This window comes from Phaseolus vulgaris, chromosome 10, assembly GCF_051622355.1.
Source record: "Phaseolus vulgaris cultivar YP4 chromosome 10, ASM5162235v1, whole genome shotgun sequence".
Classification (NCBI taxonomy): Eukaryota; Viridiplantae; Streptophyta; class Magnoliopsida; order Fabales; family Fabaceae; genus Phaseolus; species Phaseolus vulgaris.
The window spans coordinates 38,267,150-38,291,700 of NC_143507.1; the positions used below are offsets into that span (position 1 = coordinate 38,267,150).

Here is a 24,551-nt window from a genome sequence, read left to right on the forward strand (position 1 = left end):
CTGTTTGTATTTTATTTTTAACTAAAATTTCAAACTTTTCTCTTTTTCTTCAATTTTTTCTTTAAATCTATTAAATAAGTGGACATCTTTAATATCTACAAGAAAAAAGAGATAGATATAGAAAAATAAATACATTTGTCAACACAAAAATTAACAAGTATTTATAATAGATTAATGAATAAAAGTTGTTGATGCTATTCTTGTATTGAGCCTGCTACATTTTCTTGGACTAGTAAACAATTTTCAAAGTTTTCCAGGTTGAAAATGATAAATTAACCCTCTTTCACATCCACATTTACTTAACAATCAAATATATTATTTTTATTTTAAAATTTAATATTATTTTTTATTAAAAAAATATAATATTTTATTACTAAAAGAAGTTGTAAAATGAAAGTGAGAGAAAAAAATTAGTGTAAAAAAACTTTTTTCATAAAGATAAGATATGTACCCAAGTTGTATTGAGAAATGTGACTTCTCCTCAATTTTAACTCTAAGACAAGGAAATATTATGGATAAATGATGTTTGGGAACTATAGTGAATGTGATGATGTGAATAGGATGGTTAAAAGGGCAATGGGGGTGGTGGTGGTCCTCTTAGTGTAATACAATGGATGAACAAGGTGATGATGACAAAGGGATAATGTTGATCACCACAATGGTAGTAGTGATATATGGCCATTTGAGCATTATTGGCAATTTAATGGTGTTAATAGTTCATATGGTCTAATATGCTCATGGAATTGGTATATTTGATACATTATTGGTGATGGTGGAGTGGAGAAACAAAGTGATTTTCTTAATCTTTTTTTTTGGGATAACTTATGTCTATGGATAAGATGCTCTTACCATCAATGTGTCAATCATAATTGTCTAAACATTTTTGACATTGTAAGAAACTATTGTAATATTATGAACATTTGCTTAGTATAAACCTTTATGGAGAACCATATCTAGACAACTTTCAATTTTTCAATCATATGCAACCCATAATTTGTTAGTATAGGATATGCTTCTTTCACTCAAATAATGGAATTGACAACAAATTTATTTATACTATATTATCATCTCATGGTTAACTAGATTTTTCATAAGTTATGGCCTTTGTAAATGATATAATAACGTTATTAGATTTTATCATATTTATAAATTGGTGTAAAAGAAAGTTGTGAAAAAATTGAGATTAAGAGAAAAAATCAATTAAATTTAAGTTATACTTTGACTTAGTCAACTTGAATTAGTGTGGCACATTCTTTTGACAATATTAAAAATATGAATTAAGTTTAAAAGGACAATAAATTAAACTTTAAAGGATTTTGTAAATTAATGAATTATTTTTTTATAATCAAGTAAATAAATAAACAAAAATAATGAAAAAAAAGGTAATTTTACATATTAATAGAAACTATATATTTTGTGACCTTTCATAAAGGAAAAAGCTTGAGACAAGAGACAACATAGTACTTCTGGCTCCTAGATTAGAGAGATGAGGAGTTTTATATATAAATTATTATTTTAAAATATAAATTAATAAAAAAATTTATCCCTTACCCTAATTAATTTTACTTTTTCCCTCAAATTTGAAACAATTTTTTTTTCTCCCACTCTGATTTCTAGTTCCCTCCCACAGACTACTCCATTGCCGTCGTCGTCCTCTCGGCCGCCGCCGTGCCAGAGATCATGGCCGGCACCATATTTACCGGATCAGCAACATTTTATAAAGCAGAGGTACTCTAAGTGAAAGGCGCGCCTTTGATTATTGAATTCTTAGCGGCTGGTGTTCGCAAGGTTTGAAATTCGAAGGCCATTTCAATTCACTCTGATGTTATTCCACCTTATAGATATATCTTGTATACACTTAAATTCTGTGCTGAATTGATGAATGCTTCGATGTTGCTTTGAAAATAAGTGATGATCTGGTGCTGTTCTTGCCGTTTTTGAAATGAAACAATGTTGGTTTCGCTTTGAGATTGTGGCAAGTGAGTGTAGTTGTATGTTACTACTTACTTACAGGCGTCAGATGCATGCTCTTTGTTTTAAGCTCAATAATTTTGCTCATAACCTTTCATTGGTGAGTGGATAGCATGGAATCTGTTTTCTGATTGTGAAACTTGTTTTATTTCCATTTTGTTTCAAATAAGTGGCATATTGAAGAATTTGTTATTTCTTCTCTCCTTGAGGTCGTATGGAATCTTATATGTGTGCCTTTTTGGATTGATTTTGACCCTTTGAGTGTTAATTAGATGGTCTATTGGATTTGAAACTAAAAGAGGATGTTATCCATCCCTGTATGATGTATCCAACATGTGATCCAAATCCAAAACCTTCCCGAAGGAGGCCGTAGTTTTCCATAAATAAGGATTTGGGTTCAAGTCAAACCCTAATGGTTTAAAATAGCTTTTAGATTAGTCAAACCCAAAATATCTTTCAGATATCAATGTCTAAAAAAAACCTGCTCTTGATTTGATGAAATGCATTTTCAGTTTGACTTGGATACATCTTTAATACTCACTTTGTAACCAATCTTACTTTAAAAGGATCTTCTCATTGTCGAATTAAGATTTTTCTCTTGTACTGCATTCATTTACAATTTTGCATTGTGAGATTGCTCTGTAATATATGCTTTAAATGTTACGGTTGATTAATGTCCTCCCGAGTTTCAGCATTGCACCCTGGGGATGAAAATTTAATATTTATAATTTGGGGAGGTGAGAATATATGTTGAAATTCAATCATTTCATCCTAAAAATAACAGGTAATTGCTAAACATGAAAGTTCTACTATTAGTCTGCACTGTTATTTCTAGTTCTTTTAGCTTGATTGATTCAACCGTGTTATTTATTTTATTGGATTTTTCATTTGGTTTGGCCACTCTAATGATAAGGATTTCCAAATTCATGCAGACAAGTCTTCATTAATCTTGACATGAACTTGATTGGGAGCTTTTATTACTTTGAAACAATATCCTAGTTGGTTGAGCAATATTTCTTTTATAAGAGATTATGACACCACTTTTATTTACTTTTATGTTCTTGGTCCTCAAGAGAGGTTCTTGTTGTGATTTGGTAAGGAATACGAACCAACATCAGCTGATTCGGTTATTTTCATTTTTCTTCTAGTAGCCAGAAGCAGTCATTGGCTCAGAGTTTGATGCAAACGCTAGAATTTTTTTGCCGTTGCTAATTCATGAATGCTACCAACTATACTAACTAACAAGCAACAGCAGGACCTCAGTCAAGGAGTAAAATGCTCACTTAACTCGGTTAAGAATATTTTAGAAAAGTATGTTTTAGTTACCAGATGTCAGGGAAAGAACTCTCCCATTGTGGGGTTTGTAAAAGGCACTAAGTCACTGGTAATCTTGTAGGTTAACTTATTTTAATCTCCCTTTTGATAATGTGAATTGTTTCATAGCTATTAGTTACAGTAGCATCTACAATATGGAAGATATGCGATTTCTAAGCTGGGGAATTTTGCTTCACAGGTACTAAATAAACTAAGTTATGCTTTTACAACATTGGAACAAACAAATTACATGCCTATATTCATTCATTTTCTCCGTTTCCAATGTATCCCTCCACAATTCTGGTATACCATGACATTCATAAGAAACCACATCATTTGCTCTATTCCTATGAAGTGGGAGTTGTTCATGTATTTGGTGATTAATGACTCTTGTGCATGTTTTTGAGTGTTTGTTCACTCTAGGTTTTTCTCATTCAAATTTTCTTCTAAATTAATGCTACCTTAGAATCAAATCTTTTATCATTATGAATTTCTAGAACTTTGGTTGCTTTGATGAGGACAGGCAACACAATGCTTAGAACAAGCAACATGTAAAAGGCCAAGAAGGAACAGAGGAACAGAAGACGAAGAAAGATGCAACTGGGAATCGTTTGAATTTTGATACCTTGCTTCTCCCTAGGAGTGGCGTGATTTTGAAGGCGAATGAATTGCGAAGGTTATTTGAGTGCAACTTGAAAGCAATGGAGGAATATGAACATTAACTTTCGTAGCTGAAATAGATTCCATTCACAATTCCATTCGTGTATATATATATATATATATATATATATATATATATATTCATAAATAGATAAAAGAGCTGCTTCATTTTTATTATAGAAAAATATATTGTATAAAAATGTACAAGGTTTGGATACAGAAATATATATAATTTTAGTAAAAAAAATCATATTTCCTTTATATCTCTCTTAAAAGAAGGAGAAACTACGGAACAGGGCTTTTTTATAATGAGAATAATACGTGAGAAACGGGTTAAAGGTGGTTGTGAAAATAAAAGTATTATGATTAGTGTACGAACCTATTGATGAGAGATGGCCTAAAGCAACACAGCTTCCAAAGTGTTTCCTATTGATGACTTTTATTTTATTAAAGTTCAAAGAAACATATGGCCTAAAGCAACACAGCTTCCAAAGTGTTTCCTATGAAGACTTTAGTACCGTGTTCACATTCGAGTGGGTCAATTTGGTCATCCCCATCAGTTCTTTGTGTCTACTTCACACACACAAGAACATAAAAGAAACCAGGCTTGTATTGCGTTGTTAGCAGAACCAGTGTTATTGCAGGGATAGTGATAATTTAATGGAATCTACCAATAAAGCATCCTCTTCTTCCACTCGAACCTCAGGATGTTCATGGTCCAACCATGTTTTCTTGAGTTTCAGGGGTGAGGACACACGCAGAGGTTTCACAGACCATCTCTTCGCTTCACTGGAGAGAAAGGGGATCAAAACTTTCAAGGATGATCATGATCTCGAGAGGGGCAAAGCTATATCAGTGGAACTCATGAAAGCCATCGAAGATTCCATGTTTGCACTCATCATTCTCTCACCAAACTATGCCTCTTCAACATGGTGTTTGGATGAACTTCAAAAGATTGTAGAGTGCGAGAAAGAAGCTTTTCCAATCTTCCATGGTGTAGACCCCTCTGATGTAAGGCATCAAAGAGGGAGCTTTGCCAAGGCCTTCCAAGAGCATGAAGAGAAATTCAGAGAAGACAAAGAGAAGGTGGAAAGATGGAGAGATGCCTTGAGACAAGTTGCAAGTTACTCTGGATGGGACTCCAAGGATCAGTAAGATGTCTCATTCTTCATCACTCACTTGGATATATTATTTTTGTTTTTATTTACGCAAATGAAATGCAGGGATGATGATGAATTAGATCCAATCTAGATAAATCTAGATCCAATCTAAACTTCAAATCCAATTTAGTAAACTTCAAATCTATTTTAACTAGATTAAATTGATCTGGATTTTTTCAATTCAATTTAAATTGAATAACATAAAATTAAATCAATATTGTCAATTAAATTAAGTTCGATGTGAGATCAAGACCTGATTTATCTGATGTGGGGTCGATCCAACTCAATTTGACATGGTCCGACCCAAATGTGGGTCTTATGTGTCATCCCAACACGAGTTCAACTTGACTTGGCATGATTTGACCCTGTCTTGGTCCCAATTAGGCATGGCTTGACCTAAACTAGGTTGGACTCGCCTCAACATAAGTTTGACCCAACCTAGTCCTGAAAGCACTTGGCTCACATGGGCCTAACCCAACTCGGTTGAATGTGATCGACTTGGGCCTTGGTCGACTTAGCTTGATCTGATATGGGATTTACCCAACTTAGTTTAACATGACCCCGACTTGACTTGGTTGAACGTGTTCTTGTCCCCACTCGGCTTAACTTGTGTCTCGACCAACTCGGTTCAACCTAGGGCCTGCTTGACTCCAATCAAATTGGTCATGACTTGACTTAACTCAACATGGGGCCGATTAGACTTAGCTCAACCTATGTCCGACCCGACTCAGATCAACCTAAACCCGACCCAACTCGGCTTTGATCTGAGCTCATATTGACTTGATCTTGATTGGACTCAGATTGATCTGAGCCTGCTCTGACTCGACTTATTCTTGGGTCGACTCGACTGACTCTGCTCGAACTAGGCACGAGCCAACTCAGCTCGACATGGACCCAGGTTAACTCAACCAACTCTATTTGGGCCCTAGGATGATTGGAACAACACAGACCTGGGCCCATAAGTTTGGGTCAAGTCGACTCAACCTGAGCCTAAGCCGACTAGGCTTGACACAGGCTCATGAAGACTCAATTTGACTGGGCCTAACACAACTTGATCTCAGTTGGGCTTAGATCGACCTGGGCCTAGCCCAACTTAGTTGAAGGTGGCATTTCATGACTTGGCTAAATATGGGCCTTGACTAGGCTCAAACTGGGCTTAGGATTACTTGACTCAACTTAAGCCCGAGCCGACTTAACTCGATCCAGACCCTGGCCAACTCGGTGATTAAGGCGTGAGCCGTCTCAGCTTGACCTGACTTGGATAAACTCAACTCTGTTTGACATGGTCTCAACTCGATGTGGACCCAATTTTTCAGTCCAACTCGACTTGGCCTAACCTGGCATCTCAGTCTTACTTAGGCCTAACCTAGTTCGCTTAGTCCTACCTGAGCCCGACCCGACCTAGAACTGGTCCGACTCGACTCAACCTGAGCCTAGCCCTACTTGACTAAACATAGACCAAGGCTCAATTCAGCTTAACATGGGTTTGAGCCACTTGGAGCCAATGTAGTCAAAATTGCAAGTAAACTTGCGAACTCGCACGAGGCAGCGAGTCTGGAAGGCAAACCGAGGTGACTCGGTCGGCAGATCGACATCGGAGCATATCATACCACGACATCGCGCGACTCAGTGCATTGTTGCATCAAAAGGCGTCGTCAATCCACATCGTAACCTAGTGCGACCAATTTTTGGCCAGAATTTATTTGACCTAACGCGGCCATTTTAAGTCCCAATGCGACCCAAAAGCATATATGTGAGTGAGTGAAGAGGGAAAGAGTAAAGACTGAAAAGTGAAAGATACTAAAGAGTCAAAAACCCCTAAAGAGAGAAAACAAGCACGTTGCACTCATGTTTTCCACCGACGCTGTTGTCGCGCTGAGGTTTTCCACTACCAACATTCGTATTCTCCACTGCTCATGCTCACCACTCCCACTGTTCGTGTTCGCCACCGCCGCTGCTCGCGAACGCCACAACCACTGCTCACGTTCTCCTCTTCTTTTATTCTTTATCATAGTTACAATTCTCATTCTTTTCTTCTCCAACACAATGGCAACTCAAAACAGAAGCAATGTTTGTGCCTTTTATAATGGCTTCAGGTGGTGACAATGCAAAAAAAGAAAGTATTAGGAAAGACACTGCATGGAATCATTGTGTTTTTATTGATGAAAACTCAAGAAATGTAAAATGTAAATATTGTGAAAAGGTATTAACTGGAGGTATTTACATACTAAAACATCATCTTGCAAGCATTTCAAAGGATGTTGGAGCATGTCTTTCCATTCTCGAAAAGGATAAAAATTTAATGATGGGTATTGTTTCTATGTTGCAACAAAATTTAATCAAGAAATCTATGTCAAGAGAAGACTTGGATAGTAATGTGGGTGATTATGAAAATTTTAGAAAAAATACCAACTCAAGAAGAGAGTGGGGTGAGTCATCAAGTATTTTCAAGAGAAGGGAAACTCAAAGTACTATCAATTTCATCTTCAAGAAAAGTGAGAGGGAAGATGCATGTCAAGAAATTGTTTTATTTTTCTACAACAATGTTATTCCATTTAGTGTAGCAAAGGGTGAAAAGTTCAGTAAAATGGTTGACATGATTTCCAAATACGGTCCCGATTTAAGTCACCATTATACCATGAAATTAGGGTGAAATATTTGAAGGAACAGGTTGAAAAGACCAGTCGGATATTGGAAGAACATAAATTATTTTTGGAAAAAAATGGTTGCACAATAATGATAGATGGATTGATTGATAGGAAGAGAAAAACCATACTTATTTTTCTTGTAAACCATCTAAAGGAGACTTTTTTTCGAAGTCGATTGATGTTTCTGACATATCCAAGACAACTGACAAAATTTTCAAGATGATGGATGATGTTGTTAAAGAGGTTGAGGAAGATAATGTCATCTGGATTGTAACTGATACTGCAACAAATTATAAAGCAGCTGGAGATCTCTTAATGCAAAGAGAAAAAAATTGTATTGGACACCATGTGCAACACATTGCATTGATTTAATGTTGGAAGATTTTGAGAAGAAAATACCACTCCATCAGGAGACCATATCCAATGGTAAGAAAATCACAACCCACATATATTCAAGAACTAGTCTTATTTGCTTGTTGCACAAACATACTGAAGGGATATATTTTATAAGACCTTCTAATATTTGTTTGCCACTTCTTATTTAACTTTTGGATGTTTGAATGAGAATAAGAGATCACTTATTAGGATGTTTACATCTAAGGAGTGACAATCTAGTCAACTTGTAAAGAATAGAGATGGAAGGCTTGTTGAAAATTTGGTATTGGATAAGGGATTCATAACATATATTTTGAATTGTATGAGGGGTGCTCTTTTTCTAATTAAGGTGTTGCGCATGGTGGATTCAGGTGAAAAACCAGCTATGTGATTTATTTATGAAGAGATAGGTCTTGCAAAAGAGAAAATACAAAGTCTCTTCAATGGAGTAAGTAAAAGGTAAATAACTAATTACCTTTCACTTTTATTTCATTTCTAATATTTTTTAGAAATATGGACTTTGTTTTCTAGATTAATTTATTTACTTTTATCTTACTTACTTACACCCCCCCCCCCCCCTTTAGGAAATCATTTATCAAAGATGGGACAACCAATTGCTTATGTCATTACATGCTGCAGGCTATTATCTTAATCCTATGTTGCATTATCATTTGAATTTAAAGCTGATTATGAGGTGAAACGGGGAATGTATGATTGTTTAGAAAGGATAAGAGGATACATTGATGAGATAAGTAAGATTGATGTCAAAATTGAGAGTTTCAAGAGCAAATCTAGATGTTTTGGTAGTGAAATAGCTCAACATGCACTCAAAACGAAAACTCTAGTACAATGGCGAGAATCATATGGTGATGAACATCCGGAACTACAAAGATTTGCAGTTAGAGGATTGAGTTTGACTTGTAGTTCATCTTGTTGTGAGCGCAATTGGAGTGCGTCTGAAAGGGTAAACATTTAAATTTATGAGTTAATATGATGTTATAATTAATTTTATAATTATTTAAGTCCACACCAAAAAAACCGTTTACACCAGAAAACCATGAATGATGTAGTCTTTGTGATGGCTAATTCAAGATTGATGAAGAAGAAGGATGTTAGGAAAACAAAAGACTACAACTTTGATGATCTTGCCTCTAATGATGAATGGACTATGGAAGATAATGAAGCAAATGATATTGAACCTATGGGTGATTTGGAGGTTCCAATTGCTGAGGATGATGAAGGTCATGACATAGATAACATTAATGAAAATGAAAATCTTGTAGAAGAGGATGATGATTATCCTTTAATTAATATGAAGGATTTCATTAGATAGTTTAATTGTATTAAATATTTGTGAACTTAGTTAGTTTTCTTTATGAACAATTTATGATTTATGAACCTGTTTTCACTTGTGTTATGTATTGAATATTATTTTTTATATGTTAGTAATTCTTACGAATCGAGTTACGATCTTCAAGTTACAAATTTTTATCTCCTTTTCGATCCTCGTACGAGTTACGAGTTTGACAACATTGCTTGGAGCTAACCTGACTTTGGCCTGACGTAATGTGACCTCTAACTTGACGAACTTGACATAGTTTTGTTTTAACTTAACATGACTTGGGCTCGACTTGGTCAAGACTAACCTAGGTCTGGCCCAACCCATCTTGTCTTGGGCCTAAGTTGACTTGAGGTTAGGCCCAACCTAACTTGATTCCGACCTAACCTAGCTTGACTTTGGTGTGACTCAGTCCGACTTGTTTTTGGCTAGCCTAACCCAACATTGTATGACTTAGGTCCAACCTGACTAGACTTGCATGAGCCTGATCCGATACTGCCTTCCTTGGGTCTGGTTAAACCAAACATTTCATAACTTAAAATGACCTATAAGTATCTTGATTTTGGATTTTCAAAATAAATAAATAAATTATCCAAATCTACAAACAATTAAATGTATCAGACATAAAATCCAAAAATATGAATTTGAATTTGAGATAAATCTATTTAAAAGTCTCCTAGCATTTTTTTATTAACAAGAATTTTTTCTTAAAATCCTATTGTAAATTATAAATATTTCCACTTCTTAAAACCATCCAAAAGAACATATCAACAATTCTTACATTAAAAAAAATCATTAAATAAAAATTAATTTTAAAGACAAAAAATAATTAGTTACTAGAAATTATTTATCAATAATAGAAACTAATTTACCAAAATTATTTTTAATCTGAGTAATATTTAATTTAATCAAAGAAACTAATAATTTTTTGTCATTAATAAATTATAAAAATCTCTTTTTTTTAAGAGAGCCTGGTTTCGATCCAGGGACCTGTGGGTTATGGGCCACCATGCTTCCGCTGCACCACTCTGATATTTGATAACAGCATTGCTGCCTTACCATACTGAATGGGTTAATTTAGCGACAGATGATGTAAAATCAAATGAAATTTTGCTACATTAACCAAAATTAACATTGTTAGTAAAGAAACTAATATAAGGATTAGTTGGTTCGACTAGAGACTATTTAAGGTATTAAAGTAAAGCATTTTAAACTTAGCAGATCCAACTGAAAAAATAAAGATAAGGGATCAAAAGCCTATCTTAGTCATTTCTTTATTTGTCTGTGGTACATTGAGAATTAAACAAGGGAACTTTAGAGGAATTTTCTTTTATCACTTAACCTGTTGCAAAATAAAAATGAAAACCTGTTTTCTCTATTTATTGCTATACTACTTTATGGTTATTATTGTTAAAATAAAATTGTTCCTTTTATCCTTCTCTCAATACAGGCATGAAGCAACACTGATAGAAACAATTGTCGGACACATACAGAAAAAATTAATTCCTAGACTGCCATGTTTCACAGATAATCTTGTTGGAGTTGATTCACGGATGAAAGAACTGAATTCACTTATGGACATATGGTTAAATGATATTCGCTTCATAGGAATATGGGGCATGGGAGGCATAGGTAAGACAACAATTGCTAGATTAGTCTATGAAGCAGTCAAAGAGAAATTCAAGGTTAGTTGCTTTCTTGAAAACATCAGAGAATTGTCTAAGACAAATGGCTTAGTTCACATTCAAAAGGAAATTCTTTCTCATCTTAATGTAAGAAGCAATGATTTTTGTAATCTTTATGATGGGAAAAAGATAATAGCAAACTCTTTAAGCAACAAAAAGGTACTTCTTGTTCTTGATGATGTAAGTGACATAAGCCAATTGGAGAATTTAGGTGGAAAAAGAGAATGGCTTGGTCCAGGAAGCAGACTAATAATCACAACTAGAGATAAGCACCTGCTAAAGACATATGGAGTGGATATGACTTGTAAGGCTAGAGGCTTAGCCCAAAATGAAGCCCTTCAGCTCTTTTGCTTGAAAGCATTTAAACAAGATCAACCTAAAGAAGGGTATTTGAATTTGTGCAAAGGAGTGGTTGAATATGCAAGAGGCCTTCCATTGGCACTTGAGGTATTGGGTTCCCATCTTTGTGGAAGAAGCACTGAGGTTTGGCACAGTGCTTTAGAACAAATAAGAAGCTTTCCACACTCCAAAATTCAAGATACACTGAAAATAAGTTATGACAGTTTGGAACCTACAGAGAAAAAATTGTTCCTAGATATTGCATGTTTCTTCGTAGGGATGGACATAGATGAAGTGGTAAATATCTTAGAAAATTGTGGTGATCATCCCATAATTGGAATTGACATTTTAATTGAAAGATCTTTGGTAACTCTAGATATGACGAAGAATAAGTTGGGGATGCATGATTTGCTACAAGAAATGGGCAGGAATATTGTATATCAAGAATCTCCAAATGACCCAGGGAAACGTAGTAGGTTGTGGTCTCAAAAAGATATTGATTATGTGTTGACAAAAAACAAGGTAGATTCTAATTTCTCTACCACTATTGGATTCTTGAATGATGCATGAAGTATTTTTTTTGTCTTTGAGTCAGTGTTTCTTCTCATGCCCCAAATTAAGTTATTTGCCATTTTGTTTTCTAGGGAACTGATGAAATTCGAGGCATTGTTCTGAACTTAGTTCAACCGTATGATTGTGAAGCACGCTGGAACACAGAATCATTCTCCAAGATAAGTCAGCTAAGGTTACTCAAGTTATGTGATATGCAGCTTCCTCGAGGCCTCAACTGCCTCCCGAGTGCACTAAAAGTTGTACATTGGAGAGGATGTCCTCTGAAAACCCTGCCACTCAGTAATCAACTTGATGAAGTTGTTGACCTCAAATTGCCTTACAGCAAAATAGAACAACTTTGGCATGGGACAAAGGTAAAGACCATTCATCAAGAGTTCTTTCAAAATTAATTTTTTCATCACAATAATAAGTCAGAACTAACATAATCTTTTGTTTACACAATATTAATTTTTAACAGCTTCTAGAAAAGCTAAGGTTCATCAATTTGAGCTTTTCCAAGAACCTGAAGCAATCCCCAGACTTTGTTGGGGTTCCAAATCTTGAATCACTGGTTCTTAAAGGTTGCACAAGTTTAACTGAGGTTCATCCATCCCTTGTACGCCACAAGAAACTTGTTTGGTTGAACTTTGAAGACTGCAAAAAGCTCAAAACTCTTCCAAGAAAAATGGAGATGAGTTCCTTGAATGATTTAAATCTTTCTGGTTGCTCTGAATTTAAGTGTCTTCCAGAGTTTGCGGAAAGCATGGAACATTTGTCAGTGCTTTGTTTAGAGGGGACTGCTATAACAAAACTGCCCACATCACTGGGATGTCTAATTGGCCTTTCTCATTTGGATACGAAGAATTGCAAGAATCTTGTTTGCCTTCCAGATACCATTCATAAATTAAGATCCCTCATAGTTCTGAATGTTTCTGGCTGCTCAAAACTTAGTAGCTTGCCAGAGGGTTTGAAGGAAATCAAGTGCTTGGAGGAACTTGATGTAAGTGAAACTGCTATTCAAGAGCTACCTTCATTTGTATTTTATCTGGAAAATCTCAGAGATATCTCAGTTGCTGGGTGCAAGGGGCCAGTATCTAAATCTGTAAATAGCTTTTTTCTCCCCTTTAAGAGGCTGTTTGGGAATCAACAAACTTCTATTGGATTTAGATTACCACCTTCAGCACTAAGTCTACCCTCTTTGAAGAGAATAAATTTAAGTTATTGCAATCTATCTGAAGAGTCATTCCCTGGTGATTTTTGTAGCTTATCTTCATTGATGATTCTAAATCTCACTGGCAACAATTTTGTTAGCTTACCGAGTTGCATTTCCAAACTCGCAAAGCTCGAGCATCTTATCTTAAACTCCTGCAAAAAGCTTCAAACGTTGCCAAAGCTTCCATCAAACATGCGAGGATTGGATGCAAGCAATTGCACTTCATTTGAGATTTCCAAATTCAATCCATCCAAGCCATGCAGTCTCTTTGCATCACCTGCAAAATGGCATTTTCCAAAAGAGCTGGAAAGCGTTTTGGAGGTTTGTACCTTAGTTTTATCCACATTCCAAAACTGCGTGTAACATATAATCATCCATTTTTGTTGCTTATTCAACATTAATTATGTTTGTTACAACATGCAGAAAATCCAGAAACTCCAGAAACTCCATCTTCCCAAAGAAAGATTTGGCATGCTTCTCACAGGGAGTGAAATTCCACCATGGTTTTCCCGTAGTAAAACCGTTTCATTTGCAAAAATATCAGTCCCTGATGATTGCCCAATGAATGAATGGGTGGGATTTGCTTTGTGTTTCCTCTTAGTAAGTTATGTTGTCCCTCCTGATGTGTGCTCTCATGAAGTTGATTGCTACTTGTTTGGACCTAATGGTAAGGTGTTTATCACCTCCAGGAAGTTACCTCCCATGGAGCCATGTGACCCTCACCTTTATATTACCTACCTGTCCTTTGATGAACTGCGTGACATAATTTGTATGGGCAGTGATTACAGGGAAATTGAATTTGTATTAAAAACATATTGTTGTCATTCACTGGAAATAGTGAGGTGTGGGAGTCGTTTGGTATGTAAGCAAGATGTTGAAGATATTTATGGAAATAGTTAGTAGGTTTATCCTAATACATGTAGTCTCTGATACAGATGGTGCTTGAAAATACCATGATTACTTACAGTGAACATCTCAGATAGACCACTGAGAGCATCTTTTCATGTAATTATGTGTCTTGTTATTTATATAGAAACTTTTCATTCTTTGTATTTGTAGTTTGAACTCAACTTTTGCATGTTTTGTTGAAATGATCCACACTAATAAGAAATCAAGATATTAAAGTAAAACTCCTTTCTTGAAATTGTTATTGATGTGAAGGCCTAACTATTGTGGAGGAACCAATTTTCACCCATTTAAATAAAAGCAACAAAATCAACTAGTCCACCAATGCTGACTCTGAGCCTAAGGGTAAAGTCACCAGCTAAAGCCAACCTACTCAAAATGCAGATTTCCAGCTAAACTAAGTGATGAAATGGCTAGAACATTTTGTGTTCCAAAGAGTTCATGGTAAGATGTGGGAATTTTGTGTGTGTGTGTGATTTCAATCAATTGATATGACTCAACCATAATTAAAGATTTTGGAGGTGACTTGCTTCTTAATTCAGGTCACACACTGTATTTGATAGCTTGAATGATGTACTGTTAAACCATGGACCATGGTGAGATTTGTTTTTGGTGAAGAAAAAGGGGATTTGACTAAACAAAAGGAAGAGCAGAATCAAACACAACAAAATTCTTCACACACAAACCATGTTTTGCAAAGTTGTGAGCCACTTGACTGATTTCCCTCAGCACATGGTCCTACACAGAGGCTCCAACAATTTCATGTCAGTTTGCAAGCAACCATTTAACACCAGGGATAGCTTGGAATCTGATTCCAATATGAGATCTTATTGAGTTTGAAATTATTCAAAGAGAGATATATATAAAAAAAAAATGGTTACTCTCAATTAAGAAATCGAGAGGAACATCATATTTTAAATTAAGTAATTTGAAAATCTAATTATTGTAGATTAAATAATCCGAAAATATAGTTATTCTAAATAATCTAAAAAAGTGATTAATTAAATTAATTAATCTAAAAATTTGATTATTTTAAATTATGTAATTTTAAAATACAGCTTTTTTAGATTAGTTCATCGAAAATATGGTTACTTTAGTAACAATATAGAGTATAGTTATTTTAGATTAAGTAATTTAGGATATAATTGTTTTATATTAAGAAATTCAAAAATATAATTAATTTGAATTTGTCTATAATTATTGATAGAGATTTATTTTTTAATTATTTTTAAATTTATTATTAATTTTTCCCTTACTAATATAATTTTTATTATTATTTTACCTTTTAGATTTTGTAACTTTTTTTAAACTTAATTAACTACCATAATAAAAAACTACATATAATAAAATTATAAAAAATTATTTATTTTAAATTTTATAATATTTTTTATTATGATAAGCAAATGTGTTTTCACCTATGAAGTTGAAACACTTCTCTTAAATGACGTGTCGGTGTTGGATACACGTATCGAACCGACACTCCTATGACACGTATCCGTGAAGTGTCTAATTCAAAAAATATTTGATGAACTTTTGAAAATTCTAACACAATTTTTTTTAAAAAAATATATTAACTTTCTAAAACTCAAACTTATTGTATGAATTTTTATTATGATTACAAAAATAAGAAACAAATCATTTTAAACCAGTATGAAAAACATCTTTTTGCTCCAAAAAAATATCTAGAACATATTTATGCACATAAATCTTTATTATCAATTTATATAATTTATAATTATACAATATATAAATATATAGATTTGTGTTCTCATTTTCTACATTTTAAAAATTATACATTGGTATAGATTTTAAAAATTATACATTGGTATAGATTAAATAGGTTTTTACTGGTTATAAATTAAATAATATAAAAATATAATTATTTTAAGAATACGTTATCCGAAATCTTGAAATTTACCTCCCTTAAATCGACGTGTTACTCTCACCTTTATGTTCTTTGTTAGACCATTGATGGCACATGCAGACAAGAAACTTATATTACACGTGTTGGTATTTGAACAGAAACTTCTTGTTTTCCAATTTGTACCTTATTAATATCTGAAAAGACGATTTTACCCCCCTTTTTTTAAATACTATTTCCGAAATCTTAAAAATCGTTTTCTGAAAATTTTGAGAAAATATTTTGGAATAGGATTTTTAAAATATATTTTCTTGAATAATTTTTTCTAAATATAGTCTGAATTTTCAGAATGATCGATTTAGATGAGATATTTTGGTCATATCTATAGTTTGAACTCCATATTTTTAGTTTGAACTCCACTTTTGCATGTTTTGTGAATACACACTAATGAAAATCAAAACATTAGAGTAAATTTGTTTCTTTATAGTCTTACTTACACTAAGGTTGTTAACAACCAATTTTCACTTATTCAAATAAAAAACAACAGAACTAATAAATCCATCATTAATTTTTACATCCATTTATAACAGTATAAGTAAAATCACCAGCTAAAGCTAATAGACTCAAAATGCAGATTCTCAGCTAAACCAGATGAGCAAATGGCTGCAACTTCATGCCTCATTGTTTTGGGTCCTGAAGCAAGAACTCCCACACTTGACCCTTTGTAGTCAAAGAGGATTCCTGTAAAAAGAAAAAGAAATTGAGTGATTTCAAATCCATTCACAAGTCTCTAAGACATAATTAAAAGAAATTGGAGGTGACTTACTTCTTAGATCAGGTCTTGCACCATAATGCACATTGGTAGCTTGAATAAGTGACTGATAAGGAAGACTTTCCAGTTCTCTATCTGCATTGTAAACCATGGAGTTTGGCGACACTATTGGTGTAGACCCTTCCATGTTCTGAATCTGTTTTCCTTCTTTAGCATAATATTTTTTGTTCCAAAGAAAAGCTGCACTAGAAACACTTGCTATGGACACGCATATTACTAGCATGTTGAGGAATGCATTCAAAGGGTAAGAGAATATTTGATTTGAGTTATGATCAATAGGGAAAATGTAGTAACGGGTAATGATCCCTATTAAGATAAGGAAAATGACGAAAGAGGATGAAATTATAGCACCAAGCCAGAGCCAACTGTTTGGACCTAATATAGCATGTACTGGTTCATCAGATGGATTTGGCTTGAACCATCTGATTTTAGGGTGAATTAGTTCATCTGCTTGAAGCTCCGTGTCCCTTGTGATGTAGGCCTCAATTTGTAATTCCATGTTAGAAAAATCACAAGGGGTGCCAGATATTGGGAGGATCAAATCTACCATTGACAGAGATGAAGAGTTCTTGAAGACACAAATTAGGACGACTTTCGGGGTTTTGCATTTGAAGGTAGTGTTGAGATATATTAGCTCCCGAATGATGGATAGGAAAGGTGTGATGCCACTTCCTCCACTCACCATCACAAGAGTTTCATGCCTGGTGGAGAAAAAACAAAATTTATCATTATGTGCAAGTCAAAGAAATCATCTCTGATAAAGCATTAGGTTTGAATTTGTGTTTTGCTTCTAAGATACAAACCATAGATAGTTGGTTGAAGCAGGTCCATAAGGACCTTCCACAGACACAGAAAGACGATCTATTGTGGAAGGAGTTGAAAGCAACTTGTATAGCTTATTGGTCCAAGTTCCTTCACTTTTAATAACAACACTTAGCTTGTCTTGCTCCAAATTACTATTAGAAGTAACAGTAAATGGATGCCACTGTAGCTTGGATATGTTTGGTACATTTATGAACATCACACTTGTGGGGTTATAAGTTAATCCTGCCAAAAGCATATCACATTAGCTCATAAAAAAAGTCTCAATAAATTAGTCATTTCTCAAGATACTGAGCTAGGATAGTCATTAGTTACCATGGCCCTTAGAGAAGTTGAGTTCTACAGCTTCACATGGCAAAACCCGAGCAGAAACCAAACGAACTTGGCGTCTTGATTGCAGAAACCTTAAGTAACGATCAACCACGAAGAGGTAGAAACCAGGGAGCATCATTAAGGAATAGGAAACGCCAACATGGAAGATGAAGAAGACTATGAAGAGGATGTAGAGGTGATGAGTGTAATAGAAAAGCTCAAAATATTTTCGCCTAATGCGGGGAATGGTTACAATCCACAGTATCAAACCAGTAAGCAAAGATATCTCTCCGGCCACAATTGATACATCGTTTTTCTTCCATTCCAGCATCTACAACAAAAAAAAAAGCCATGTCCCATCAACTTACTTAATATGTAGCATAGATAGTAACACTGGACACTACACATACGCGAACAATTCAACACATGTAATCTCTAAAATATAGGACACATAAACACAAATCTATATATTATATCATTATGAATTATATAAATTGACAATCAAAATTTATATGAACAAGTATGGATGTCTTTTTTCTTTATAACAGACAGATTTCCCTTGACTGATTCAAAATGATTTATTCCTTATTTGTATAATCATAATAATAACTTAAACAATAAATTTAACTTTTTAGAAAATTACTATATTTATTTTTTTTAAATTATATTGAAATCGTATTAGAATTCTCAAAAATTTAAAACTATTTTTTGAATTGGACACTTCACCATACGCGTGTAAGTGTCAATGTCCAACAAATGTGTCTAAACTTCACAGCACTATAAAAAAAAACATAAAATGGAGGACTTGCTCAAGAATGTGACACTAACTTGTTTGTTGCTTGCTCACTAAAATGTTTTGCTGTAACTCTTATAGTATTAATTCATACATACTTGTATAAATCTTTTTTCTTTATCAAAGTAAAAGTTTCCTACAAATATAGACGCATATAATCATATAAAAAAACATGATTAGTAAAGTACAGTTACAGTTTCACACGTCAAGCATAAAAATTTCACATTTTTTAACCCTTTTGGGTGGTGTGCACCGATTTGCTACTCAAAGCAAGTCAGAAATGAATTGAGACAAAAAAAAGCATAGGCGCAAGGAATATCCAAAGTGACAAGGGGGCCAATGGGTCTATTTGTTTAAACTTTTTTTAGAAAAGAAGCTTTTTTAAATAAAACAATCACTTATTATGAATTTTAACATACTTGAGTAAACTTATTTAAAAGACAGAAAAGAAAAACAGACACAGTAGAATGAGAAAAACTTAAAAAAAACTTTCTGTTTAGCATAAACAAATAAATATTAATTTCTACTTGTATAAAAATCAAAAAGGAATCACCTTCTAACAATTATTTTTTTTAGCACAAACAAATAGACTCAATATCTGACCTCATAAGGTGGATTAATTGCAATCAACACTGATATACATGATGAAAGATTGCATGCCATGAAATAAATAAATTGTAAGTTAACTAACCGAAGAAATTTGATGCATAATTGCCCAAAGGGTGATGTAGCTCAAACCGTGAGCAGTGAAGAGTACCAAGGCAATATGTCCAAGCCAAATATGGTACTTGATGCAACTCTCAGAGGTGAGACCAAGCAGTGGCAACAAGCTCGAACCACGAGCCACAGGAAAAAACATGAACACCAAACATATGTTCCCAACAACACCAAACATTAGTGCTGTAATGTCTACCTTCTCTTGCCATCTGCACCACCAACATTTATCACAGTTAACAATAACAATCAAAATGCTCAACTTAGTTGTAAGATCCCTCAAATAAATTGCTTCAAGTTAATTTCTCTGCACTTTTACACAGTGAATCCACCAGAAATCACAAAATCTACGACTTTTTAAGATAATTGTTGTAAAAGTTAAGAAATTAATCATACAAAATTTGTTATTGGATGACATACGTGAGAACATTTTACATGCACTGTAATTGTGAAAACCTTCTCACAGTATGACTATTTATCCTACTGCTAGTACAAACAGTTGGAAAAGCTACTATCATCCAAATCATTCAGTATCATGTTATGCATATTAAATTTGCTGATTTTTACAAAAAAGTTTTACTAGTAATGGTTTTATATCGATTTACAGTTCATAACTTTTTACATTAACTATGCATAGAAATCAAAGTGTAATAGTAGTCATAATATAATAAAAATTTACATATTATGGCCGTCCTCTGCTGCTGATTCGGGAGTGACTTTTGCAAATTTGTTTCTTAAAGTAGCTGCAAAGGACCAGACAAGGAGTGCAATGAACATGAGGAAGAATGCAAGCTCTGTGCCAGAGACAATGCCAAGAGGGCCTTTTATAAGCACTGGACGCTTCCATATGGCTACCTTATGTTTCTTTGAGTTGCAGCTGATGATGCACAAAACATGTATACATGTGAAAAGTCAATTATCAAAACTACAATTCTTTTCAGGCTTATTAAAGACTTTGTCCCCACTCTCACATCATTTTTCTAGAGTTGAAAAATTAAACTTTTTGATGAAATAAGTATTCCTTAGATAAAGTAAAATTAATGAAACTTTTCTGTAAGTTAAAATCAGTTTGTGAAGAAACTAAATGAAAAGAACTTTTTATAAATTAATTTATAAGTAAGACATAAGTTCATTTTGACAAATAATCATTTACTATTTCTCATCATATAAGTATTTATATGAAAAAAAATAAAAAAAAAGGCCTTAACTTGTCTTACATAAGAAATATTTTCATGGTTCACTGTCAAAACTATGATAAAATTTATTCTGCTATCTACCACATTAATTAGTGGATAACATGACATAAGAGTAAAATTTAAATACAGGTTTATTAGTGTCTTTTATGCTTCTTGTCTTTTTCTGTTCATAAACTCACGTCTTAAACACTTTTTTACGTTTAGACAAATAAAACTCCCATTGGATACAAAAAAAACAGAAAACATTTATAGAAAATTTAATAATATTACAAAACGTCAATTAGCTTAAAGAATTAGTATTACCCTAACATTCACAAACATAAAAGCACTTTTTTAATAGAGATCAAGAAATTACAATGAACCATTTATCAAAAGATTACAACCAGAGTAAGTGGTGAAAAATGGTACCTTTCCATGGTGGAATCATTTGTTTTTTTTGTTATGTGGAGGTAGACACACCCCAAAGTAGCTATGAGCAAGATTGGGAAAGTGTACATCAGAAGATTAGAACCTGCAATGAGAACATTACAGGGGAATATTAGCATAAAACAATGAAAGCAATGTAGGCACAGAAATTAATAATTGAATAAATTAACAAGACCTTTTGAACCCAAATACGTTGTTGTGTTAGTCTTTGCTCTGTATTTAGGAAGCCATCTTTCTCTATAAGTATTTGTGGGTGACATTACCCAAATGAAAATCCAACCCAAGAACAAAACCAGAACCAAAAGCCTAATTGCAAATTGAACCCTGTGTAATTTTGCTTGAGAGGATGACCTCTTCACCACAGTTTCTTGAGCCATCTTGATTTTGGAGAAAAGAAAAGACTGCAGTGAGGAGAATCAAAGAGGATGACCTATTTATAGTTCAAGAAATGGAATTAGTTTGATTGGACAATTATACATTAAACAAAACATTAGGCATGGGACAACAACAGGGTAAAAACAAAAAAGCATGCTTCATGTCCCTCCTATAGGAATGTACAAATTATTATCATTTTTTGCGTCATACTCTGTGGACCCAAATTATGAGAAGAGGGTTGACCTGAATTGAAGGTCAACCTCCATTTCAGTGTTGTGACTAATGCCAAATGAGAACATCAAGGGTTTCAATTCAACCCCTTTTCTCACTCCACACACACACATACCCTTAAAAAACAAAGCTTTGATGGAAAAAAAAATGAAAATTTGTAATAGAATGATTAGGAACAGCAACATAAAAAAAAGTTTGATATATCATATGTAGCTGCGTTTGTCTTTATGTTTTGATGATTTAGATGAAAACAAAATGGATGGTAAATGTTCAGAAACAGTGTTACCTTGAAAATGCAGAGCAAATAAACGCAGAAGAATTTGATACATTTGGACTATTATTGTGTATTAATAAGCACCATTTTCTTCATAGCACGTGCCTGTTTGAAACCATATTTGGAATTGCAGGTTTCTGAAGCGTGTTGGCTAAAGTATATGGACTGTGAAGAGAGAAGATATTATTAACAGTTTTATTCATCTAATGTTGTTCTTACAAAAGAATCAAATAATATGAATTAAAGGTAAGAGTGAAAGGTTATTCAATTACTTATATTTAATAAAATGAAATCATTTGGCAAGATATTTCAGTTTCTGATGATAATATATAACACATTGTTTTGTAATGAATTGAATGCATTGATTGTAGATATTAATTTAATTTTTGCATTAATAATATAAAAGAGTGTTGTATTTTTTACATATTAAAAAAGTTATAAATAGAGATTTATTGTTTCTTATAAGTTATTTCAAAATTATGTGAAATAATGATCTGTTGTTGATTTTTATTGACGGTTTTTAATAAAAAAAAGTAGTTTTTTTACTGTCATTTTTTAAAATTTGAAGATAATACTTTTTAATTATATTCTTAATTTAATTAACATAAAAAATTAGTTACAATAATATACAAAAAAAAAGTACAATGACGCGTAAATGTATCTTAAATAAGAAAAGAGAAAGATAAAATAGGTAATTCTTTTCAAATTAAATTAATTTTTTTTTATTTCATTTTAAATGAATTACCTATTTTATCTTTCTGTTTTCTTATTTAAGATACATTTATTTTTTTATTTGCCATCTTAAACAACTAAAACAAAGGAGTTAGGAAGTAGTTTGTAATAAAATGGCATTGTGAAAAGAGTTTCAAATATCATTAAATTTTATATTTAGTATTTAGTGTTTGTATATTTTAAAAGACATTTAATATTGATTATCCAATGGAGAAGGACGCAATTTTTTGTTTCAAAAAAACCCATCTTAATATTAATAAAATTAAATTATTAGTGGATGTTTAGCATGTCTAAATCTATATAGTATAAATATATTTTAAAACTAAGTATTCTTTAAAATAAAAATATTTAATGGAAACAATACAAATATTTACTTTTAACTTTTATTTGTAGTAAAATGCGATTTTATCATTATTTAGTATTTTTTTTATCTTAGAGAATCTTAAATTATTAATTATATTTATATTTTCTTCCTGAGCTAAAACTTTATATCTTAAATTTACTTAAATTATTTTCTATTTTGTCTAAAATATAATCTAATTATTCCACAAAAATTATTATTTTCCTTTTTTTAAAATGCTCCTTCCCTTAAATTAAAACTATTTATATTTTCTTCTTAAATTAAAAACATCTGAAATCATTATGTATATACTTACAGCTCAACACTTACTTTTTCTCGATATTAAATAATAGTATTTTAAAATTTATAACTATTTATTTTCGTCCTTTTCAATTATGATTCACAAAAGAAAAAGCTATTTTGTTTTATGTTTAACTTGTATTTTGGCTTGTAGATTATAGGAGTCAAATTTAATGTGTAAATAATTATCTTTTAGATTTAACTAAAATTAAAATTTACCGATATTTTATTTGAAACATTATTTAATTTCATTAAAATTAATCAGATTCAATTATTTTTCTAAAGTATCTTTTATTATGATATATCTATTAATGGATTATAAGTCTACATTTTATAAATAAAAAAATTGTTACAGGATTTTATATGAATAAACAATAATTTCAAAATGTGAATGTTTACTAAAAAAAATCATGAAATAGAAATCAACTTTAGAGACAAAAAATAATTAGTTGCTATAGTGACTAAATTAGATATCATTTTAGGGACTAAATAAAGTTTTGGTTTCTAAATTAGATTTTATTAGTGTTAAATGATTTCTAAATTGGTATCTAATTAACGATCAAAGTTTTTGCTACCAAATTTATAAACTAAATAATTGGTAGTTAAAACCTTAATTGTTAATTAGATACCAATTTATAAACTATTTAGCAATAATATAAATTAATTTAGAAACCATTTTTTTTTTAGTTTTTAAAATGGTCTCTAATTTAGTTACTATTACAACTAATTATTTTAGTTTCTAAAAATTGGTTTATATTTGATGATTTTCTTGTAATGTTTATAATGATCTTATATTCAAATAAAAATTGAAAAAAAATAATTAAAAAATGTGATATAATGAGAATCATTGATATGAATAAAATGACAAATTTCTATCTTGAAAATATTAACAACCAAACAAAGTATTAATGTGGTAAAACTCATTAACACTTAGATAATAATTCTTGTAATGGACGTTGACTTAGAATTTAATGTAAAGAAAAGTCTTTGAAATAAAGTTATAATTAATAGAAAAATATTTTAGAATGATATCATTAATTAGGATAAAAATAATTAAAATTTATTTGTGTTTGAATCCAATTGTTTTCTTCTAAAAAGAGTGTATTCATCATTAAAAAAATGGAAAAAAATCAATTATATACTTATTTTCATTTTTATTATGCATAACAAAATTATTTGAG

At 32.3% G+C, this 24,551-nt stretch overlaps 2 protein-coding genes across 8 annotated transcripts; one reads left to right on the forward strand and one right to left on the reverse strand.

Moving 5' to 3' along the window:
- The first annotated feature begins 1,456 nt into the window (after window positions 1-1,456).
- Window positions 1,457-14,308, forward strand: LOC137818373 (TMV resistance protein N). 7 transcript variants are annotated; one of them, XM_068621755.2, is made up of 6 exons: window positions 1,457-1,788; window positions 3,120-5,096; window positions 10,918-12,013; window positions 12,136-12,417; window positions 12,522-13,577; window positions 13,680-14,308. In XM_068621755.2, exons 2-6 carry the CDS (start codon window positions 4,606-4,608, stop codon window positions 14,154-14,156), a joined length of 3,402 nt encoding a protein of 1,133 aa, XP_068477856.2. In that variant the 5' UTR covers window positions 1,457-1,788; window positions 3,120-4,605; the 3' UTR covers window positions 14,157-14,308. The 7 variants fall into 7 exon arrangements, with proteins under 7 accessions (XP_068477856.2, XP_068477855.2, XP_068477857.2 ...); XM_068621754.2 differs by having other exon boundaries at window positions 1,492-3,484; window positions 3,809-5,096; XM_068621756.2 differs by having other exon boundaries at window positions 1,492-1,788; window positions 3,123-5,096.
- A 2,177-nt stretch (window positions 14,309-16,485) lies between these two features.
- Window positions 16,486-21,561, reverse strand: LOC137819512 (ferric reduction oxidase 2). The gene is made up of 8 exons (XM_068623390.2): window positions 21,294-21,561; window positions 21,101-21,203; window positions 20,176-20,373; window positions 19,474-19,708; window positions 17,993-18,320; window positions 17,659-17,902; window positions 16,850-17,556; window positions 16,486-16,764 (listed from the first exon to the last, which is right to left on the reverse strand). Exons 1-8 carry the CDS (start codon window positions 21,493-21,495, stop codon window positions 16,625-16,627), a joined length of 2,157 nt encoding a protein of 718 aa, XP_068479491.2. The 5' UTR covers window positions 21,496-21,561; the 3' UTR covers window positions 16,486-16,624.
- Between the last annotated feature and the right edge of the window lie 2,990 nt (window positions 21,562-24,551).